This window comes from Strigops habroptila, chromosome 2 (assembly GCF_004027225.2).
Source record: "Strigops habroptila isolate Jane chromosome 2, bStrHab1.2.pri, whole genome shotgun sequence".
Taxonomy (NCBI): domain Eukaryota; kingdom Metazoa; phylum Chordata; class Aves; order Psittaciformes; family Psittacidae; genus Strigops; species Strigops habroptila.
In genome coordinates, this window is record NC_044278.2 from 122,431,642 (window position 1) to 122,452,347 (window position 20,706).

At 70.1% G+C, this 20,706-nt stretch overlaps 3 protein-coding genes across 11 annotated transcripts; 1 reads left to right on the forward strand and 2 right to left on the reverse strand.

Moving 5' to 3' along the window:
• The first annotated feature begins 189 nt into the window (after positions 1-189).
• On the forward strand, positions 190-16,380 carry NUMA1 (nuclear mitotic apparatus protein 1). Of its 3 annotated transcripts, none has more exons than XM_030475662.1 (26): positions 190-239; positions 2,199-2,268; positions 2,424-2,512; positions 4,112-4,191; positions 4,675-4,757; positions 4,834-4,914; positions 5,134-5,218; positions 5,877-6,009; positions 6,435-6,592; positions 6,804-6,921; positions 7,729-7,846; positions 8,073-8,213; positions 8,436-8,555; positions 8,697-11,651; positions 11,741-11,782; positions 12,289-12,357; positions 12,453-12,563; positions 12,665-12,883; positions 13,011-13,168; positions 13,261-13,504; positions 14,058-14,331; positions 14,412-14,548; positions 14,628-14,840; positions 15,518-15,595; positions 15,690-15,857; positions 16,071-16,380. In XM_030475662.1, the coding sequence occupies exons 2-26, from the start codon at positions 2,227-2,229 to the stop codon at positions 16,104-16,106; spliced, it is 5,952 nt and encodes a 1,983-aa protein (XP_030331522.1). In that variant the 5' UTR covers positions 190-239; positions 2,199-2,226; the 3' UTR covers positions 16,107-16,380. The 3 variants fall into 3 exon arrangements, with proteins under 3 accessions (XP_030331522.1, XP_030331524.1, XP_030331521.1); XM_030475664.2 differs by lacking the exon at positions 190-239 and adding an exon at positions 553-572; XM_030475661.1 differs by lacking the exon at positions 190-239 and adding an exon at positions 903-989.
• LOC115604472 (basic proline-rich protein-like) lies at positions 1,113-1,916 on the reverse strand. Its single transcript, XM_030477596.1, has one exon. It carries the CDS (start codon positions 1,914-1,916, stop codon positions 1,113-1,115), a length of 804 nt encoding a protein of 267 aa, XP_030333456.1.
• A 128-nt stretch (positions 16,381-16,508) lies between the features above and the next one.
• LOC115603638 (short transient receptor potential channel 2) lies at positions 16,509-20,536 on the reverse strand. Of its 7 annotated transcripts, none has more exons than XM_030475667.1 (9): positions 20,352-20,536; positions 19,630-19,719; positions 19,093-19,289; positions 18,859-19,014; positions 18,327-18,642; positions 17,957-18,150; positions 17,457-17,517; positions 17,171-17,301; positions 16,509-16,955 (listed from the first exon to the last, which is right to left on the reverse strand). In XM_030475667.1, exons 1-9 carry the CDS (start codon positions 20,516-20,518, stop codon positions 16,726-16,728), a joined length of 1,542 nt encoding a protein of 513 aa, XP_030331527.1. In that variant the 5' UTR covers positions 20,519-20,536; the 3' UTR covers positions 16,509-16,725. The 7 variants fall into 7 exon arrangements, with proteins under 7 accessions (XP_030331527.1, XP_030331525.1, XP_030331528.1 ...); XM_030475665.1 differs by having other exon boundaries at positions 20,322-20,536; XM_030475668.1 differs by having other exon boundaries at positions 17,957-18,211; positions 20,322-20,536.
• Positions 20,537-20,706: the final 170 nt, after the last annotated feature.

Below are 20,706 nucleotides of genomic sequence, written 5' to 3' on the forward strand. Positions count from 1 at the left end.
CCCACTGTGCGCCCGCGGGGCCCCCCGAGTGTCCGCACACCCCGAGCGGGCCCCAGGCCCCCTCCCCGGCCGCCGCCACTGTCGCCATGGCAACCGGCCCGCGGCGCGCCCCGCAGCTCTCGCGAGAGCTGAACGGCACGCTGGGAGTTGTAGTCCCAGCCTCACGTGACACGCCTCGCAGCCAATGAGGAGGCGGCAGGGGCGGGCGCTGCTGTTTGAACCGGGCGGCGGCGGCCCCGGTACGGGGGGGGGGACGGGGGGGGCACCGGGGAGGGGCGGGGCCAGCGCGAGGGGCGGGGCTCCGGGAGGGGCGGGGCTGCGCGCCCGCCGGGGGGGTGTTTCCGGTCCGTCCCGTCGCCGGGGCCCAGCGGTTCCGGCGCTAGGCCGCGGCCTGCGCCTCGCGTACTGCCGGTGCCCGCCCGCGGTGGGGCCTGGCGCGGCCCGGGGCTGGCCGCGGGCGCTGAGGAGGAGCCGCGGCGCCGCATGGGCGCACCCCCCCCCCCGCCGCTGCCCCGCGCCCGGTCACCGCGGGCTCCGCGTCCCCGCCGCGGCTTGGCCCGTCCGCGCATCCGGTAGGAGAGCTCCGGCGGGTCGGTGTGGCTCAGCCCCCCCCCCCGGCTGCTTCCCACCCCCGGTGCTGCCCGCGGCGGCTCCGTGTGTCCCCCCCCCCGCCCGGTTCTCCCCCATCCGGTGGCTCCGGCCCGCCCCGCCCCGGCTCCGGGGGCAGCGGCGCCGTCCCCGGGTCCCTTCCGCGGCCCCGGGTCCGCGGGTCCCGCGTTGGGAGTGGGGCGGGGGGGGGGGGATTGCTGGGGATCGGCGGGAGCGGGGACCCCGGACACCCCCCCCCCCCGCGGGGCCGGGGCCGGCGCCTTTAACGCGGGCGGTGACGTGTGGTGGCCCGCGGCCAGGAGGGCGCCGTCACCGCTCCCCGCCGCCCGCACCAACAACTTTCCCTTTGTGCGCGGCTCATGGCGGCCTGACCCGCTCCGGTGAGGCCCCGCCGCGGCCTCCGCCACCGCGCGGCGGGGGGGGGGGGCTTCCCGGGGAGGGGGGGCCCGGGGCGCTGGTTTCGTAATGGAGCGGGCGCGGGGAGGGAGGCGCCGGGGCCCTGCTCACCCCCCCCACCCCCCCCCGGGGCCTTCCTGCGGCTCCGTCCCGTGTCGCGGGTCCCGGGTAGCCCCGAGCGTCGCGGAGGTGCCGCCGGGCTGGGGTCGGGCTGGGGTCGGGCAGCTCGGTCCATCCCGGGCAGCCCCCGAGGGCCTGGGGGGGGGTCCGGGCTGGGCCCGGGGGTGCGGAGCTTGTGCCGTGGGGCCAGATGGAGGGAGGGCCGGATCCATCCGTCCCGCACGGACCCCGCACGGGTCCCGCGCTTCCCGGCCGCACGGAGGCAGCGGCAGCTCCGGCCCCCCCCGCGCCGCGGTTCCCTCCCGTCGCTTCCTGGTGCTTGGATCGGGTCCCCCGTGGGGCCGGTGGGAGATCCCGCTCTCCGCCGTGCTCCGGGCCGGGCCCGGGGGTTGTTCACAGCCGGTGCTCCCCGGGCCCGTCCCGGCACCCGCGACTGCTCTCCCGGCTCGCGCCGGCACCGCGGGCACGAGCCGGTGTTTTGGGCCCGGAACCCCGCGTGTGTTCCGCGGGGGGGGGGGATTCCTCGGGACGCTGGTCCCGGCGGCGGCGCCGCTGCTCGGGCACGGCCGGGAAGAGCCGCAGCCCCCGTGCCGGGAGCACGCTGGAGCCCAGCGCGGCCGCCGAGGAGCCCTCCGGGGCGACACGGGATCCCGTGGGGTCACCTCAGCCGGGGGGGCCGCGCGGCGCTTTACGTCCCTCCTCAGAGGGGTTCGGGGTTCGGGGTGGGACGGGGGATGCAGCAGGGGCCGGAGCAGCGGTTTCCCTTGAGCCCTGCTCCTCTGCATCCCCATCGCGGGGGTGCCGGCTGCGCTTCCCGCAGCACGGAGAAGAGGTGGGATCCTGGGAAGCTCTTCCCTGCGGGGTGCCCCATCCCTGGCAGTGTCCAGGGCCAGGCTGGACACTTGGAGCAACCTGCTCTAGTGGGAGGGGTCCCTGCCCCGGGGCAGGGGCTGGGGCGGGAGGAGCTCTAAGGTCCCTGCACCGCGGACCCCGTGCCCTGCTCCAGCCGCGGCGGGCGCGGGTCCCGGCGCTGGGCGGGCTGCGTTGGTGCTGATCGCTCCCCCCTGTTGCAGGTGGGGGCAGTGACCTGCCAGCCTGAGGATGCCTCTGCACGGCGCGAGGGCCGCGGCGCTGCTCGCATGGGTAACGCTCCCCCCGCCCCGCACCGGGGCTGCTGCGCGGGGGGGGGGAGGTCCGGGGGAGCCCGTGCGGGGCTGGGTGCTGGCAGGGCTGGGTCTGGCGGGATGGCGCGGGACGGTGCTGGCTCCCCCCACCCGAGCATCCCGTCCCGTTCCTAGGTGAACAGCACAAATGTGTGCTCCGAGCCCCTCCATGAGCTGTCCCAGCTCCGCGACTGCAGCGTCTTCATCAGGATCATCAACAGGATGTGAGTCCGGGGAGCCGGGGACATCCGGGTGGGGTTTTGGGGGGAGTTTCTGTCCTTCGAGGCTCCGTGTTGCATCGGGTGCTTGAGAATTGCTTTGTGTCCATAAGGGCTGCTCAGGTGAGGGAAAACCAGGAAGTTTTCCTGAGCTGCAGCCTCAGGATCCTGAGGAAGCTTTGGAAAAGCAGCACAGCTCCTGCCCCACAGCTCCTGCCCCACAGCTCCTGCCCCACAGACCGCTCCGGTTCTCCGGGGCCGTCAGGCTGATCCCCAGTGAGATACAGGCAGGATGTTTGCTCCATCCCAGGGCATGAGGTGGCCGGGCAGGGATGGGAGGAACGTGTCCATCAGGAGCCACGTTCCTTGTCCATGAGCAAAAGCAATTAGAGCCTGAGCTGCGCTGGGCTTGGGAGGGAGAGCACAGAGCGCTCCTCCGGGTGCGTGGCCCTGTGGGGCTGGAGGGGAAGAATGGTCCGAAATGTGGGTCAGGGCAATCCCAGCACAGACACAGGGTGGGGGAGACTGGATGGAGCAGCCTGAGGAGAAGGACTTGGGGTGTTGGGTGAGGAGAAGCTCCCCATGACCCGGCTTCAGTGTGTGCTTGAGCCCAGAACCCCCCCGTGTGCTGGGCTGCACCCCCAGAGCGTGAGCAGCAGGTCAGGGAGGGGATCCTGCCCCTCTGCTGCGCTCTGGGGAGCCCTTAGAGCAGCTCCAGTGCCTAAAGGGGCTCCAGGAAACCTGGAGAGGGGCTTTGGACAAGGGCCTGTAGGGACAGGCCAAGGGGAATGGCTTTAACCTGCCAGAGGGGAGATTGAGATGAGCTCTGAGGCAGAAGCTCTTCCCTGTGAGGGTGCTGAGGCGCTGGCACAGGGTGCCCAGAGAAGCTGTGGCTGCCCCATCCCTGGCAGTGTTCAAGGCCAGGTTGGACACAGGGGCTTGGAGCAAGCTGCTCTAGTGGAAGGTGTCCCTGCCCGGGGCAGGGGTTGGGGCTGGAGGAGCTTTAAGGTCCCTTCGTCCCACCCCTCCCCTGATCCCCTGCCGGGGGGGGGCAGGATTGCTCCGGCCGCTCCCGGCGGGCGCTGGGCGCTATAATTACCCCGGTGTAACGGGAGCTGCCCGGGCAGGGCGCTGCGGCGGGCGGGAGGAGGCAGCCGCAGCTCTGGGTTATATTTAGCTGGTTCTGGTTAATCTCCCGGCTCCGCACCCGCGGGCCCGGGCGGCGGCTGCTGCTCAGCACAGCCCGATAAGCCGGGGGGGCCAGCTCCCGGCCCCGGGAACCCGCGCGGGGGGATGAGGGGATCCTGCTGCCGGGGCCGCCCCCGGCCGAGCCCCTGCCTCGGGAGCAGCCGGCGGTGCCAGGGCAGCACCAGCAGCGGGCGCGGAGGAGCCGGCGTGTGCGAGAGCTGCCTCGGGCCCTGCCAGCGGCCCCCCTGCGGTGCCTCCCGCTGCCGCTGCCCGCCCCGCGGCCGCGCAGGAGGACGCGGCGGCACCGATCCGGCACAGCCGGGGCCGGGCTGGCGGCGGCCTCCCTGGCACCGTGTGCTCGGCTCTGGCCCTGGCTCTGCACGGGGTGAGCTCCACGCGATCCCTGCTCTCTCCCAGGCTCCGGAGCGAGGACGGGGATTCGGCGCTGGAGCAGCCGCTGCCGCAGAGGATCAGCTTCATCTGCGGCTTCCTGCAGAGTAAGAGCTTCCGCCGGCGCCTGCTCCGGGCCCCGGCCCCTGGCAGCCTGCTCCTGGGTCCCCTTCCCTGCGATCCTGCCCCACAGCGCCCCAGGGTGCCCCGATCCCGCAGGAAGGGAGCTTCCCGCTGGGAATCCTCGCCAGAGCCCAGGCTCGGTGCGGAAGGAGTCCCGGGGGGGCGAGGGCCGGGTGCTGGTGGCGCTGCTTTGGGGCAGCATTCCCAGCCTGCTCCCTGGCCTCAAGCTGCTTAAATCCTGCTGGGACCCCTCTATCCAAGCCGGGATCTGGGAGGGCGGGTGGGAAGCATCCCGCAGTTTTACTCAGCCCCTTCTCCCTGGGGACACGCCGCGGCGCCCCCCTGGGGGACACAGATGCGGCCCCCCGGCCTGAGCGCAGCACCTCGGGTTGGTGGCCCCGTGCCATGGGCAGCGTTCCCAGGGGCAGGGGCCCCGGTGGGAGTGGGAATGCTGCTTCCCGTTGCAGAGCACTGCAAGCACAAATCGGCCACGGAGAGCCTGGTCCCGGCGCAGGAGCTGCTGCAGGGAGAGGAGCTGGCCCTGGCCAAGGTAACCGCGGGCACCTCTGCTGGCACCGGGGTGCCGGTGGCGGAGCGGGTGGGTGACGCGTCCCCGCTCGTTGCAGGTGGCCGTGCTGCTCCTGTACCACACCTCCATGAGCTGCAGGAGCCCTGGGGACTGGAACGAGTTCGACTACAAGACCCAGGTAATTCCTTCTGCAGGCTCTGGGAAGCGGAGGTGCCTTTTGGGGGTGCTCCAAGACGTGCCCCTGCTGTTCCAGCACCCCCAGGGAGGGTGCAGGGTGGGTGCTGCGGTGCTCACCGCTGCCTCTGGGCTGTCAGAGGCTGCTGACAGCGAGGGGTGCCCCGGGGCTGCTGTGGGTGCTGCGGCAGAGCTGCTCACCCCACGGTTCCTCCCATCGCAGGTGGAGCTGGCAGCGATCCTCAGGTTCGTGCTGGACAACGAGGAGAGTCTGAGCGAGAACCTGGAGATGTTCCTGCAGAGGAAACGTGAGTCCCAGCCCCAGCCCCTGCCCCAGCCCCTGCCCCAGCCCCGGCCTGGGCTGGGGGGTGTCCTCCTGCAATGGCTTTAACCTGCCCGAGGGGAGGCTGAGATGAGCTCTGAGGCAGAAGCTCTTCCCTGTGAGGGTGCTGAGGCGCTGGCACAGACTTTTCCCAGAGAAGCTGTGGCTGCCCCATCCCTGGCAGTGTTCAAGGCCAGGTTGGACACAGGGGCTTGGAGCAACCTGCTCTAGTGGAAGGTGTCCCTGCCCGGGGCAGGGGTTGGGACTGGTTGAGCTTTAAGGTCCCTTCATCCCAACCCATCCCATGGTTCCATGGCACTGCAGGTGCTGGGCACCGCTGGCACCTTCCAGCTCAGCTCCGTGCCGGCAGCACCGCTCCAGCACGGATGAACCTGTTCCAGAACCTTGGAAACCCGCTGGATTTTCCCCTGTGTTTGTGGTCCCCCCCAGCTCCCCTCACCCCAAGGCTGAGCCGCCTCATTCCCGCTGGGCAGTTCCCACCCGGTGCCAGCGCAGCCCTGGTGGGTGGGATGTGGGTGACCAGCAGGTTTATGGCTTTCCCAGCTGGGTTGATCCATCCCTGTGGGAATTCCCTCCCCGCTGCTATGACCGTGCCAATCCCTGTTCTCGCTTGTGCTTTCCAGCCCCCCCGGCCTCACCCGGCAGCAGCTCGGAGGAGCATTCCCCGCTGCTCCCCTTCCCGCCCAGGCGAGAGGTGCGTTTCCTGGAGCTGCAGAAGATTGCTTCATCCTCCTCCTCCTCCTCCAGCACCAACAAGTACGTCCCGCGGCTCCGGGTGGGAATGGACGGGGGGGACCTGGACGTGGAGCTGGGTGCACAGAGACCTGTCCTGTGGGATCTGGCTGTGCCCTGCCGGGCCGCGGGCTGTGGGCAGGGTGAGGCTGGGCTGTGATTAGCTGCTCTGAGCCTGGCTCATGAGCACAGACACTGCCCAGAGCTGCTTCAGGCCCTTCCCTGCCTTGGGGTGGGATTGGGAGGCCCAGGCTGGGGCGTGAAGGGTGCTGGGTGCTTTGCCAGGGCACTCGTGGTGGCTTTGGCACAATCCAGACGGGGAGAGCGGCTCTGAGGACAAGGCATCCGCGTTATCCCTGTGGACGGGGAGCGGGAGCGGGTCTGGCTGCGTGGGGCAGGACCTGGCCCTGCTCTGGCTCTGTAACGGGCTCCGTGGTGTTCCCCTGCAGTGTCCTCCCCGGGGCCCCCTCCTCGCCCGTGGGGGACATCATGCAGACCCCCCAGTTCCAGCTGCGGCGCCTCAAGAAGCAGTTGGCTGCGGAGAGGGAGAACCGGGATGAGCTGGAGGTGGAGCTGGCGGAGAACAGGAAACTGCTCACGGAGAAGGGTCAGTCACTGACGGGACCTGCTGGGGGCGCGGGGGGGCCCCGGGGCTCAGGCCTCGGCTGGAGTCCACGGCCAGCTCCATCCTGCCGGGCCCAGTGGAGCACGCATCGCCTGTGCCGCGCTGCAGAGGGGGTCCGTGCAGAGGGACACGTCCTCCCCTGTGCACTGGGGGGGTCAGAAGGGGGTAACGGGCCTGTTCTCCCCCTGCGCAGAGGCGCAGATCACCCTGATGCAGCAGCGGATCGATCGCCTGGCGCTGCTCAATGAGAAGCACGCAGCCGACCAGCTGGAGCCCAAGGAGATGGAGGAGCTGAGGGAGAAGAACGAGAGGTAATCCCTTGGGAATGTCCCCCTCCCCCTGGCGGGCTGGGCCCTGCCGCTGCAGTGTCCCCAGGCTGCCCCGGGCACCCTGTGCCAGCGCCTCAGCACCCTCCCAGGGAAGAGCTTCTGCCTCAGAGCTCATCTCAATCTCCCCTCTGGCAGGTTAAAGCCATTCCCCTTGGCCTGTCCCTACAGGCCCTTGTCCAAAGCCCCTCTCCAGGTTTCCTGGAGCCCCTTTAGGCACTGGAGCTGCTCTAGGGGCTCCCTGGAGCTCTTCCCTAATGCCAGCACAGGAGCAGCCCTCCCTGTTGTGGGAAGACCCAGTGGGATGTGCTGTGCATCACCGGCAGCCTTTGGGGTGCCACCGGAGCCCCTTCCCCAGCTGCTCACCCCCGTGGGCTCCGGTTTGGCCAGCTCTGGCCTGGGCTCTGTCGCTCCTGTGCTCTCTGTTGCTGCCACGTCCTGGTCTTTGCCCTGTCCCTGTTTACCTGGGCAGGGTGCCCGGGCTCCTGCTCCTTGCTTCGTCCTTTCCCTTCGCAGAGGCTGGAGCCCTGCAGCTGCCTCTGCCCTTGGCTCGGAGCTGTTGGGCTCTGCCAAAGCACAGGCACCTCCCTGCTCCCCTTTGCCATGTGGTAGGGCCCGGTTTAGAGCTGGATCTCTGCTACTGTGGCCCCATGGCACGGCTCTGCTGTGGTACCGTCATGTCCAGCAGCATCAGCCCCCGGTGATCACAGAATCAGCTGGGTTGGAAAAGACCTTTAAGATCATAAGCCCAACTCTGAAGATGTCCTCATCTCTTTCTCCCCTGCCCTGCAGCCTGATGGTGCGTTTGCAGGAGGCCCTCAGGCAGTGCCAGGACCTGAAGACTGAGAAGGGTCAGATGGACCGAAAGATCAACCAGCTCTCGGAGGAGAACGGGGACCTCTCCTTCAAGGTACGGCGGCGGGGTCCTGCCCCCTGCTGCCCGCTGTGGGGCACAGGAGCTGGGCTGCTCCTGCCTCTGCCATGGGGGCCCTGGCCCGGAGCCTGGGTTGGCTCCAGCTGCTCGTCCCGAGGGAACGTGGTGCTGCAGGGTTGAGCACCCCGCGCCTGGGCAGCGCCGAGCAGCGCCCCGGGCTCCCTCTGACGTTCCCGTGGGACGGGGCGTTCTCCCCTTGCAGCTCCGGGAGATCGGCAGCCACTTGGTGCAGCTGCAGGAGGCCCTGAACGAGCTCTCGGAGGAGCACAACGCGGCCCTGGCGCAGTCCCAGGAGAAGCAGGGGCAGCTGGAGGCGGAGCTGCGTGGCGCCCTGCAGGACAAGGTGAGCGGGGCCCCGCGGCGGGCCGGGGGCTCTGCTGGTGTCCGGCAGCCTCCTGCGCACGGAGCAGCAGCCGCATCCCACGGGAAGCCTCTCGCTGCTCCGGGAAGGGCTCCCCGTGGTGGCGCAGGCTGCGGTCCTCCCGGGCAGCCTGGTGTCGGTGAGCTGGGGCGAGTGCAGCTCCCCTGTGCCTCCCCCTGCTCATTCCCACCTCTCCTGCCCCAGAAATGCTCGGAAGAGAAGATCGAGATCCTGCAAGGGAAGATATCTCTGCTGGAGGATCAACTGGCCAAGCTGGGAGAGTGCAGCAGCCAGAAGGGAGAGGTGCTGGGGGACGTCCTGAAGGTACGGCTGCGTCTGGGGCCACCCCTGCCCCCTGCAGCAGGGGCAGGCGGCGCTCCCATGGCAAACTGCTGGGGAAGGGCAGCTCGAGTAACGCTTGGGCCCACGTGTGTCGTGTTCCCCCTTCCCCTCTGGTCTCTGCAGCTGGAGGAGCTGAAGCAGGAGGTGTCCAGCCTCAGCAGCAAAGGTGCTGAGCTCCAGGCCACGGTCCTGCGGCTGGAGGAGGAGAAGCAGCAGCGGGAGGCAGTCCTGCAGTCCCAGAGGGGCCTCTTCGAGGAGGAGAAGCAGCAGCTGGGCGGCCTGGTGAGCAGCCTGCAGAATTCCCTCTCGGAGAGCCACCGGCGCCGGGAGGAGCTGGAGCAGGAGCTGCGGGAGCGGGAGGCCCTGGACGCCCAGCACGAGCAGGCCCTGCGGGAGCGGGACGCGGCCCTGCAGCAGCTCCAGCACCTGCAGGAGGCCAACGCTTCCCTGAGCAGCCAGCTCCAGGTCGCGGTGCAGGCCCAGGAATCCGCCCAGGCCGCCTGGGACGGGGAGAAGGCGGAGCTGAGCCGCAGGGTCAGCGAGCTGGAAGCCAGGATCCTGGAGCTGGGCCCCCAGGGGCCAGCAGAGGGGCTGCAGCTCCAGCTGCAGGAGCTGGAGGCCCGGCTGAAGGAGAGCCAGCAGCGCCTGGCCGAGAGGGAGAGGCTGGCGCGGGAGAACAGGCGCCTGCAGGAGCAGCTGCTCTTCCTGGAGGAATCCCTGCGCAACACCGAGGGCATCCTGGAGGATGAGAAGAGGAGGGCGGCCGAGTGCCTGGAGGGCAGCCTGGCCAGGATCGCCGAGCTGGAGGCGGAGCGGCAGCGCCTGCTGCAGGAGCAGGGCCAGGAGCCGCCCAAGAGCCAGGAGAAGCCCGTGGAGGCGTCTCCCACTGCCCGGCGGGAGGATGAGGAGCGCGGGAAGCTGGAGGAGGAGCTGCAGGCGCTGGGCAGGGAGCTGCGGGCCCGGCAGGAGAAGGTGGCCGCGCTGGAGGCGCAGGCGGAACGTGCGGCCGCCGAGCACCGGGAGAGGGTGGCCGCGCTCCAGGCCGAGCTGGCCGGCGCCCAGGCGTGGGCGAAGGAGAAGGAGGGCGAGGAGCAGAAGCTGAGGGCCGAGGCGTCCTCGCTGCAGGACAAGGCGGCGGCGGCGGAGCAGGCGGCGGCGCAGCGCGGGGCCGAGGCGCGGCGGGCGGCCGAGGCGCTGGACGGGCTGTCCCAGCAGCTCTCCCAGGAGCAGCTCCGGTCCAAGGAGCTGGAACGCGCCCTGGAGCGGCTGCGCGGCGCGGAGGCCGAGCTCTCGCGGGTGGCGGCGGCCGCGCGGCAGCGGGAGCTGGAGCTGGAGGCGGAGGCGAAGAGGGCGTCCGGGGAGGCGGCGGGGCTGGGCGCCCGGCTGGAGGAGGCGCTGCGGGAGCACCGGCGCGAGCTGGCGAGCCGCGAGGAGGAGGCCGCCCGCCTGCGGCAGGAGCTGGAGCGGGGCCGGCTGGAGGGCGGCGCGGAGCGAGCCCGCAAGGCCGAGCTGGAGGCGCAGCTGCAGAACGCCCTCAACGAGCAGCGCGTGGAGAGGTCCCTGCACCGGGAGGAGCTGGCGCGGGCCCGGGAGCTGCTGCAGGAGCAGCAGGGCGTGCTGGAGGAGCTGCGCCGCGACAAGGCCTCGCGAGGCGAGGAGCTGCGCGAGCTGCAGGACACGGTCGGCAGGCTCCAAGGGGAGCTCGCCGCAGCCGCCGAGCGGGACAAGGCGCTGCCGGGACCCGCGGAGGCCACCCGGGGCCGGGCTGCGGATGGGGACAGCGCCAAGGCCGCCGCCTCCAAGGAGGTGTCCCTCAAGGGGTTGGAGCGGAGCCGCGAGAGGGAGCAGGAGCCCAGCCAGGCCCTTTCCCAGGAGAGGCTGAAGGAGGCGCAGGCCCTTCGCGCGCGCGCGGAGGAGCTGGAGCAGCGCTGCAGGGAGCAGCAGGAGAGCGCGGCCGCGGCGCGAGCGGAGCTGGAGGCCTCGCGCAGGGAAGGGGCTCAGCAGCGGGACAAGGCGGCGGAGCTGCAGAAGCTTCTGGAAGCGTCGAGGTCGGCGCAGGCGCTGCAGGACGGCACCCTGGAGGCGCTGCGCAAGGAGCTGCAGGAGAAGGGCAGGGAGCTGCTCCAGAGCAAGGGCGCCATCGCGGCCCACGAGAAGGAGCTGGCGTCCCTCCGCGCCGCCGCGCAGGACAGGGGCCGCTCGGAGGAGAGCTGGAAGGAGCAGGTATCGCAGTGCGTGCAGGAGCTGGAGAGGAAGAGCAGCCTGATCGGGAGCCTGGAGCACGAGGTGTCCATCCTGCACCGGCAGGTGACCGAGAAGGAAGGGGAGAGCAAGGAGCTGAAGCGCCTGATCCTGGCCGAGTCGGAGAAGAGCAAGAAGCTGGAGGAGAGGCTGCGGGTGCTGCAGACGGAGATGGCCACGGCCGCCTCGCGCGCGGCCGAGCGCTGCTCGCTCATGAAGGTGGAGGTGCAGCGCTGCCAGGAGGAGATGGACAAGCAGCGCGCGGCCATCGAGGCGCTCAAGCGGGAGCGGCAGTGCCAGGGCGAGCGCGAGGAGGAGCTGCGCCAGGAGGTGAAGGGCTGCCAGGACAAGTGCCTGCAGAAGGAGCAGCTCCTGGCCGCGCTGCAGCAGGAGCTGGGCGCCGCGCAGGCGCTGGCCGCGGAGCTGCCGCCGCTCAAGCACCTCTGCCAGCAGCTGCAGGCGGAGCGCGGCGCCCTGGAGAGCCAGCACCGGCAGGAGCTGGAGCAGCGGGGCAAGGCCGCGGCCGGCCTGCAGGCCGAGCTGGCGCGCGCCAGGCTGGAGGCGGCCGAGGCGCCGGCGCTGCGGGAGCGCGCGGCCGAGCAGGAGCGCGCCGTGCAGCGGCTGCAGGCGGAGCTGCGGCAGGCGCAGGAGCGGCACGCGCGGGAGCTGGAGCGGCTCCGCGCCGCGTCCGAGGAGCTGGTGGCCGGCAGCCGGCGGGAGGCGGCCGAGGCGGCGCGGAAGCTGGAGGCCGCGAGCGAGGAGCGGGAGAGCAGCAGGGCCGCGGCGCTGGAGGAGAGGAGGCAGCTGCTGGCGGACGGGCAGAGGCTGGCGGCGCAGGTAAGCGGCCCCCCCTCGGCCCCTGCCTCCCGCTCCCCCCGGGCGCCGGGACCCGCTCCCCGTGTTCGCTCTGCCCTTTGTGCCCGCAGGTGGAGCAGCTGGAGGCGGCGCGGAGGGAACAAGCCAAGCAGGTAACGCGGGTGATGCGCTGGGTGACGGTGCACGGCTCCGGCTGCTTCCCAGCGGCGTTCCCTGCCCTCTCGCGGTGGGGACCCAGCTCCGAGTCTTTGCCTTCATCCCAAACTGGCTGCCTGCAGCTCAGCACCTCCCGGTGTGACCCGCATGGGACCGTTGTTCCTGTGATACCTCCTCCTCAGGCAGATGGGGTTTAGGGGAGCCAGGATATCCCATTCCTCCCATCCATCCCTTTTCCTCCCCTCTTTAAGCAAGGTCCAGCTGCTTGCCCAGCCAGTGGGAATGGCTGGAGACAGGAGGAGGCCAGATGTGGCCAGAGGTGCAATGCTTTACAGCAGCACCGATCTCGGAGGTGGCGTGGGGTTGGCACTTGGGAATGACACTGGAAATGTCCCATTTTCCTCACAATCCCGGCACAAGCTGCCCCTCAGAGGCCTCATGGCTGGGACCCGGGGGGGGAATCTCGTTCCTGGAGCTGGTTTAACCCAACGTCTCCTCCCAGGTGGAGGAGCTGAATAAGAAGCTGACTCAGCACGAGAAGAGCACCCGAAGCCACCAGCAGAGAGTTAAGGTAAGTGGGGACTGAAGACGGGGGGGGCTGAGCTCTGGCTTGGGCAGAGTGGGGGTGCGGGGGGGTCTCTGAGCCCGTCTCCTCGCTGCCCGCAGGCCCTGGAAGGGGAGCTGCAGGCGGAGGCCACGCGCCAGCAGGAGAAGGTGGCGGAGCTGCAGGAGCAGCTCGCGCAGAAGGAGCAGGCGGCCGAGCACTACAAGGGCCAAGTATGGTCCCATCATCCCGTCCCCATCCATCATCCCATCCCCATCCGCCCCCATCCCCATCCATGGCAAGCCTGACGGTTTTTCTCTCCTTGCCCTCCTAGATGGAGAAGGCAAAAACTCACTATGATGCGAAGAAGCAGCAGAACCAGGAGCTGGCGGAGAAGCTGAAGGCCATGGAGCACCTGCAGAAGGAGAACACGGAGCTGCGGGCTGAGTCGGAGAGGTTGGCCAAGGAGCTGCAGCAGAGCGTGCTGCGCGCCAAGGACTCGGAGCTGAGCTGCAGGAACCTCACCAGCCAGGTCCACAGCCTGGAGGCTCAGGTGGGCACAGCACCAAGGGGCTTCACCCTTCCCTCCCTCCTGCCTCCTCCTGCCTCCCTCCTCTGTCCCTCCTCTCCCCCGTTGCCGGCTCGCTCGGGGGCTCCATCCCTCCCTGCTTCCCATCCAGGTGGAATTTGCCAACCAGCAGCTACGGGAGCTCGGCAAGATGCAGGTGACAAAGGACACGCTGAAGGGCCGGGAGATGTTCCACCAGAACCCTGCTGATGTCAGCGCCGACAGCCTGGAGCTCAGCCTCGAGGAAGCTCAGTCACTCCGCACCAACAGGTACCGGCACCGCGGCTCGGAGGGGCCCATCCTGCGCCAGCAGCAGGAGCTGGTGTCCCCGCAGCCGCTGAGCCCCTGCCCCTGTCCCGCAGGAAGGCCTCGCGCTCCAGGTCGGAGGACTCGGTGGCGGCTCCGGGCGATGAGGAGTCTCCGGCGTCGCGGCGGCTCCCGCGCAAGGTGGAGTCCCTGGAGAGCCTCTACTTCACCCCCCTGCCCAGCCGCACGCGGGCCCAGCGCCGCTCCAGCGCCGGCTCCTGCGGGGACCTGTCGCTCGGCTCCGGCTGCCAGACCCGCTCCGCGCGGCGCCGCACCACCATCAGCATCACCATGACCAAAGTGAGCCTCGGGCTGGGAGAAGGGCTTGGGGGCACCAGGACCTGAGCTGCGCTGGGCTTGGGAGAGAGAGCACAGAGCGCTCCGCTCCACATGCGTGGCCCTGTGGGGCTGGAGGGGAAAAACGGTCCTAAACGTGGGTCGGGGCAATCCCAGCACAGACATGGGCTGGGGGAGACTGGATGGAGCAGCCTGAGAAGGACTTGGGGTGTTGGGTGAGGAGAAGCTCCCCATGACCCGGCTTCAGTGTGTGCTTGAGCCCAGAACCCTCCCGTGTGCTGGGCTGCACCCCCAGAGCATGAGCAGCAGGTCAGGGAGGGGATCCTGCCCCTCTGCTGCGCTCTGGGGAGCCCTTAGAGCAGCTCCAGTGCCTAAAGGGGCTGCAGGAAACCTGGAGAGGGGCTTTGGGCAAGGGCCAAAGTGTCCAAGGCCGGGTTGGATACAGGGGCTTGGAGCAACCTGCTCTAGTGGAAGGTGTCCCTGCCCGGGGCAGGGGTTGGAGCTGGAGGAGCTTTCAGGTCCCTTCATCCCCCCATCCCGTGCTCTCCCCTCACAGAAACAAGCCAAGCCTGAGAACCCGGACGGTGCCGACGGCTCCTTCTGCAGCCTCCCCGGGGCTCAGCCCCGTGCTGCCGCGGGCAGGAGCCGCCTGCGCTCGGGCTCCGCGCGCTCCCTCGCCAGCTTCCCGTCGCAGGAGTCCCTGCTCCCGCCGGACACCTCCTCCCCGCAGGACCCCTCCGGCAACGCCGCGCTCCTGGGGCTCCCCGGCTACCGGCCCGTCACCCGCAGCTCCCTGCGCCGCATGCAGGGGGGCAGCAGCTCCAGCCTCGGTGTGTGGCTTTGGGGGGGGCTCTGCCTTCGCTTGGGGTGCCTGGAACCGCCCTTTAACCCTGCCTTGCTCCGCATGCAGGCCGGAGCAGCATCTACCTTGGCACGTGCCAGGATGAGCCGGAGCACTTGGACGACTGGAACCGCATCGCGGAGCTGCAGCAGCGCAACCGCGCCTGCCCGCCCCACCTCAAGACCTGCTACCCCCTCGAGAGCAGGGTACGGCGCTTGGGGGGCAGCCGTGGGGCACGCGGGGCTGGGGGGGCGCTGGTAACATCTCCATCGCACCCCTCCACAGCCCTCCAACTCGCTGGGGACCATCACGGACGAGGAGATGAAGATGGGGGACCCGCAGGAGACGCTGCGGCGCGCCAGCATGCAGCCCTCGCAGGGCCCTGGCGCCGCAGCCGCCCGGCGCAGCACCCTCACCGCGGCCTGGCCTGGCATCACCACCCGCCAGCAGCGCAAACGCGCCTCCGATGAGTCCCACCAGGGCCCCGACACCCCCGAGGTGAGCACCGAGGAACCGGAGAACACAGAGCCATGGAGCACAGAGCTATAGAGCACAGAGCCATGGGGCACAGAGCCATAGAGCCAGCCGGGTGGGGAAAGACCTTTGAGATCAAGTCCAGCCGCTCCCCAGCGCTGCCAAGGCCACCACTAACCCATGGCACTGAGGCCTCGGCTGTGTGGGTTGGGAACACACAGAGCACCCATGTTGGGTGCTGGAGAGGGGCTTTGGACAAGGGTCTGGAGGGGCAGGCCAAGGGGAATGGCTTTAACCTGCCCGAGGGGAGATTGAGATGAGCTCTGAGGCAGAAGCTCTTCCCTGTGAGGGTGCTGAGGCGCTGGCACAGACTTTTCCCAGAGAAGCTGTGGCTGCCCCATCCCTGGCAGTGTTCAAGGCCAGGTTGGACACAGGGGCTTGGAGCAACCTGCTCTAGTGGAAGGTGTCCCTGCCCGTGGCAGGGGTTGGAGCTGGAGGAGCTTTGAGGTCCCTTCACCCCAAACCCATCCCATGTCGCTGTCTGGCCCCGGGCGGGCTGGTGGCCGCCTCCCGCTGTTCTCTGGGTGCTGTGGGAGCTGGGGCTGGCACTGGGGCGTCCCCTGGGGAGAGCAGCAGCTCCGGGCCCTGCTCCCTGCCCCTCTCCCGGTGCCATTCCCACTGTGTCCCTCTGCTCCCCCCAGCCCAAGAAGCCCACGACGTGCTTCCCGCGGGTGCAGACCCCACAGCGCCGCAGCGCCCAGCCAGCACCCGCCAAGCCGGTGAGCACCAGCACCAGCACCAGCGGTGCTGGGGGGGTAAAACAGGGCCGAGCCCCCCCGTCCCACCGCACTCACTGTCCTCCCACTCCTGCAGGCCGAGAGGCGCCAGTCCATGGCCTTCAGCATCCTCAACACCCCCAAGAAGCTGGGGAGCAGCCTCCTGCGCCGCGCCGCCGCCCGCAAAGCCACCCCCAAGGGCTCCCCCCGCGCCGGCGCCCGCCGCTCGCCCCGCATCGCCACCGCCAAGTCCCCCAAGGGCAAGGTGAGGCACTGACCCCCCCCGGCATGGGGGACACCCATCACCCCCAGCGCCCCACATCCCCTGTGTCACCCTCAGCGCCCCACATCCCCTGTGTCACCCCCAGCGCCCCACATCCCCCGTGTCACCCCCAGCACCCCACATCCCCGCCCTGGGGGCTATGGGGGGCTGCTCCCCACCACCAGTGTCACCCCCCCTCTGCTCTGTCCCCTCCAGGCCAGTCGCCGGCAGCTCAAGGACACCAAATTCTGAGCTTTGTCCCTGTGTCCCCCCCCCACGAGGCTCCAGCGGCACCGGGGGGGGGATGGGACAGTGGGGGCCACCTTCCCCTTGACCCATCGCCGCCCTGGGGTGCCACCCCGCTCCTCCCTGCGCCTGGGCTGGGCGCTGACCCCCAGCTCTGCCTGCACCCACAGGCAGGCCCCCCCCCGCACCCACAGGCCCCCCCCGCCTTTGGGGCACCCGGGGGGGGGGGAAGGGGCATTTTTAAAGTGTTTCTACGTGTAAATAAATTGTATTTTTCTCCTGCAGTGCTGGGGGGGCTGGGTTCCCCCCACGACCTGCTCTGGGGCCCAGGGGGGCTCAGGGACCCCAAGGGGGGGTTCTTCATCCTCCTCTTCACCACCGCCAACACTCACCACGGGGCAGCCACAATCCACTTCTCTCCTTTATTCCTCTCCAGTTAAAACCCATCCCGTGGGGCACCCCCCAAGCCTTGGGGCGCTCCACACACCAGCTCCAGCCCCACACCAGCCTCCAGCCCCCTTTCTGGGGGTGCCGAGCTCCTCCCCTGCCCCACATCCTGCGCTGCTCCCACGTGCGGCAGCTCCAGCCCCTGGGTACCACGACACGGCTCCGTGTCCCCCCATCCTCACAGCCCTGTGGGGCTGGGTGATGAGGGTGAGGCCGGGCTGCCCCATGTCCCCGCGGGCTCCCCACACGTGCTGGCGTGCAGCTGCACCTCCTGGGCGCTGAAGGGCAGGTCGCAGATGGGGCAGGACACCCAGGGGGCCCCTGTCACCGTGGAGGAAGGCCGGGCTCCGTCAGCATCCTCCCCACAGCCCGAGGCGTGTGTGGGGAGCAGCTCCAGGCTGAAGCAGGCTGTGGGCACACGAGGTGATGGTGTTGGCCCAGGTGACCCCCAAAGGGACCTGCGGCCCCCTGGGCTGTCCCTCCAGCGCTGGGGCAGCCCCACGGGGACACAGCCCCATGGACACACGGTGCTGCGCCCCTGCCGCGTGTCCCACTCCCTGCCCCGTGTCCCTGCTCATGGAGAGGCAGCCCCAGGCCTGAGGCCACCCCCGCTGGGCACCCACCGGAGCAGATGGGGCAGACGCCCGTCTCCCTGTGGCCGCTGCCCCCTTTGCTGCCCCCTGTCCTGCTGTGCCCCACTCGCTGCCTGCGGGCTCTGGGCCGGGCTCCTGCCCTGGGGGGGCCTGGCAGGGACCTGCAGCAATGGGACAAAGGGGGAAGCTCAGAGCTTGTTGCACCACGTCCTGCCCCCCCCCGGGGAGCAAAGCCCCAGCCAAGGATAGGACCCAGGAACAGGGAGAGGCGGTGGCTGGGGAAGGCGTGGGCCAGGGGCTGAGGGTGAGGGGGTACCTGCTGGGAGCTCCCCGCCTGCTGTCCCTGGGGGCTCTGGTGGGGACACCCTCGGCAGAGCCTGGCAGCAGCGGATGGAGACACGTTAATCCCACCCTGCACCCGGTGGAGCCACGTTTCCCCCTGGAAACCCCCCGGGGGATGTAGGTGATGATCCCTGGTGGATCCCCAGGATGGATCACAATGGTGCTGGAGCCCCACACATGGACCATGGGAGGCCTGGGGGGAGCCAGGGATGCAGCAGCAGGAGGATGAAATGCCCAGAGCCGGGCAGTTGCATCCCTGTGGGCATGGGGAGCCCCTGGGGTCACCACAGCCTGTCCCATGGGACCCCTGTGGCCGTGGGCACAGCCCCAGCAGGACATGATCCCTTTGGATGGCTCTGGGAGGGTGAACACCCGGGATGGGACCCGGAGAGGCGGGAACCTCACGGAGCTCAGCCAGGCCGAGGGCACGGTCCTGCCCCTCTGCTGGGGCACTCGGTGACCCCCCCAGCTCACCGGGCGCCGCGGCTCCTCCGGGACCCCCCTCCAGCAGCGCCGGGTCCCCCCTGGGGCTGGTTCTGGACCTCAGCGCCCGGCTCCGCGCCGCCGAGAGCAGCATCCGCGCCGGGCGGCTGAGGCAGGAGGGCTCCAGCTGGGACAGGCGCCGCTTCAGCCTCAGCTCCTCCTCCTCCTCCTCCTCCCTGCGGCTCCTGGGCAGGAGATCGGGAGCAGGGGCTCGGAGGCAGCACCTCGAGGTGCCCCCAGCCCCGGCTGTGCAGGGACAGGATGGGAGGGATTGGAGCAGGCCCGTGGCAGGGGTTGGACCTGGGTGATCTCAGGGTCCTTTCCAACCCAAACCATTCCATGATCCCGTGACTCTACTCACGAGCAGGGTGCTGGAAAGAGGCTCCGGGACAAGGCAGGGCTGGAGCTCCAAGGGCTGTCCATGGGCTCGGAACGCAGGGAGCTGGGATGGGCGCCCTCAGGGGCGCTCCCCGGTGCTCGGGCGGTGGCGGAGGAGCCCATCACCGCTGCCTCGGGGCAGGAGGCACCCACCGGGCGCTGTGGGGGGCGCGGGGGGTCCAGCGGCGTGCGCACGCGGATGAAGGAGAGCCCGAACTGGCTGTGCCTGCTGAAGGGCTGGCTCAGCGTCAGGCGCAGCCGGTCCCACCTCTGCCCCAGCGCCGGCGCCGGGAAGTCGGCTGCAGGGGTGGGAATGGGAATGGGATGGGATGGGGGGAATGGGACACCCCGTGTCACCAATCCCCCTCCAGGACCAGGACACGGTGACAACCGGCAGCTTCCAGCCACCAGAGAGGCCGGGGCAGAGCTGGCTCGGCAGCCGCAAGCCCCGGTCCCCCCGTCACTCCCTGGTGTTCCCAGCCCCCTCAGCAATTCCCTAGGGATCAGGCACTGACCTTCCTTAAACATGCGGACCCCGCAGCGGTTCTGCTCCAGCCTGGCCTCCGCCGGGGTCATCAGCGCCACGCTGGGCACCAGCGGGAGGTAGGGCCGGTCCCGCGGCCACGACGAGCGTCCCACCTCGAGCTGCAGGAAGGCGCAGCCGCAGTTCCCTGGGATAACACCGGGATGGACCCAGGGTTCGGAGCTGCCCCCCCCATCCCTGCGGGGCCCGGGCAGCGGGAACGCACCAACATCCACGTATCCGATGGGAATGGCGCGCTCCAGCTGCAGCTCCACGCGGAGCTGCCGGCTGCGGTCCTGCGGGCAGCCCAGCCAGGGCCGGGGGGCGTCCGCACGGAGCAGGTTCTCTGCCGGGAATTTGGGGTCCTGCTGCGAGGGCACAGACGTGGTGGCACAGCCGAGACCCCAGCCGGGAGCCCGGCGGCTTGGGAGGCAATGGGAGAGGAGGAATCATGTGGGATCCCTGCCCTTGGTGCGATCCCTGCCCTGCAGATGGGGCCTGACAAGGAGAATCATGGAATCCTGGAATGGTTTGGGTTGAAGGGACCTTCAAGCTCCTCCAGCTCCAACCCCCTGTGTCCAGGCTGGCCTTGGACACTGCCAGGGCTGGGGATCATGGGGAGCTCCTCGCTGCTGCTCCCACAGTTCTGTGTGGAATTCCCAGCACATCCCGCACCGGATCCCTCCCCCTGCAGGACCCTCGGCGGCAGCTCGGGGCAATCGTGGCCTTTCCCAACCTCCCCCCACAGGAAACCCCCCGGGACCTGTGAGGAGAAGGACACCACAAAGCTGATTTTAACCGGAGCCATCCGGGACCCCCCGGAGCCGGGACGGAGCCTCCTTCCTTCCGGAGCCTGGAGGGGACACGGAGCACATCCGTGGCGGGATCAAGCGTTTCCAATGGGCAGAGCAGGAGCACCGCTCCGGCTGCGCTGCCGCAGCACAGCTCACCCCGTGCTCCAGCTCTGCCAGCCCCCACTGACCCCAACCTGCCCCACAGCCCCCGGCCCCGTCCCACCACCCTCCGCCCCCCGGCTCCCCTCAGCGCCCCCTGGGTGACCCAGACCCCCCCCAGATCCATTCTGCCACCCTATTAACCCCCAGCCCTGCCCCTCAGCATCCCCCCAACCCCATTAACCCCCGGTCCTACCCCACACCCCCCCCCATAGTGCCCCCCCGACCAGCCCCTCTCCCCACAGCCCCACCATTCACCCCCCAGCCACATTCACCCCTCCCGCCCTGCCCCACAGCTCCCCACCCTATTCACCCCTCCATTGCCCTACAACACCCCACAGCCCCATTAACCCATAGACCTGCCCCACAGCCCCCCATTCACCTCCCCTAGTGCCGCCCTGACCCCCAGCCCTGGCCCACAGCCCCCCCCGCTCCCGCCACCGCTTGAATCTCCCGCGCAAACCGCGTCACGGCAGAGCCCGCGGCTGTTCCCGCCGCTCACCGCTCCCGCGAGCCCCCGCCACGCACGAACCGATCCCGGCCCCGCTCCTGATCCCGGTCTCGGTCCTCCTCCTGCTCCTGGTCCCGGTCCCGGCCCCGGTCCCGGTTCCCGCCTCGGCCGGTCCCGGCGCTCCGCCGCGGTGCATGACGGGACACGTAGTCCTGCAGCGCGGGGCCCGCTAAGGGACCGTGCGCCATGTGCGCTCCGTGCGGCGCGGCGCCGAGCGGCAGCGGGGCAGCGCAGGGACGGGCGGAGCGGGCGGCGCTGCGCCCCGGGAGCGCTGTCACCCCCCGTGCGGGGCTCGGTGCCCCCGGGCCCGCGGCAGCGCCCGCGCGTCCCGCTCCGCGCCCGGAAATGTCCGATGGTCCCTTGGCTGTGACAGCTC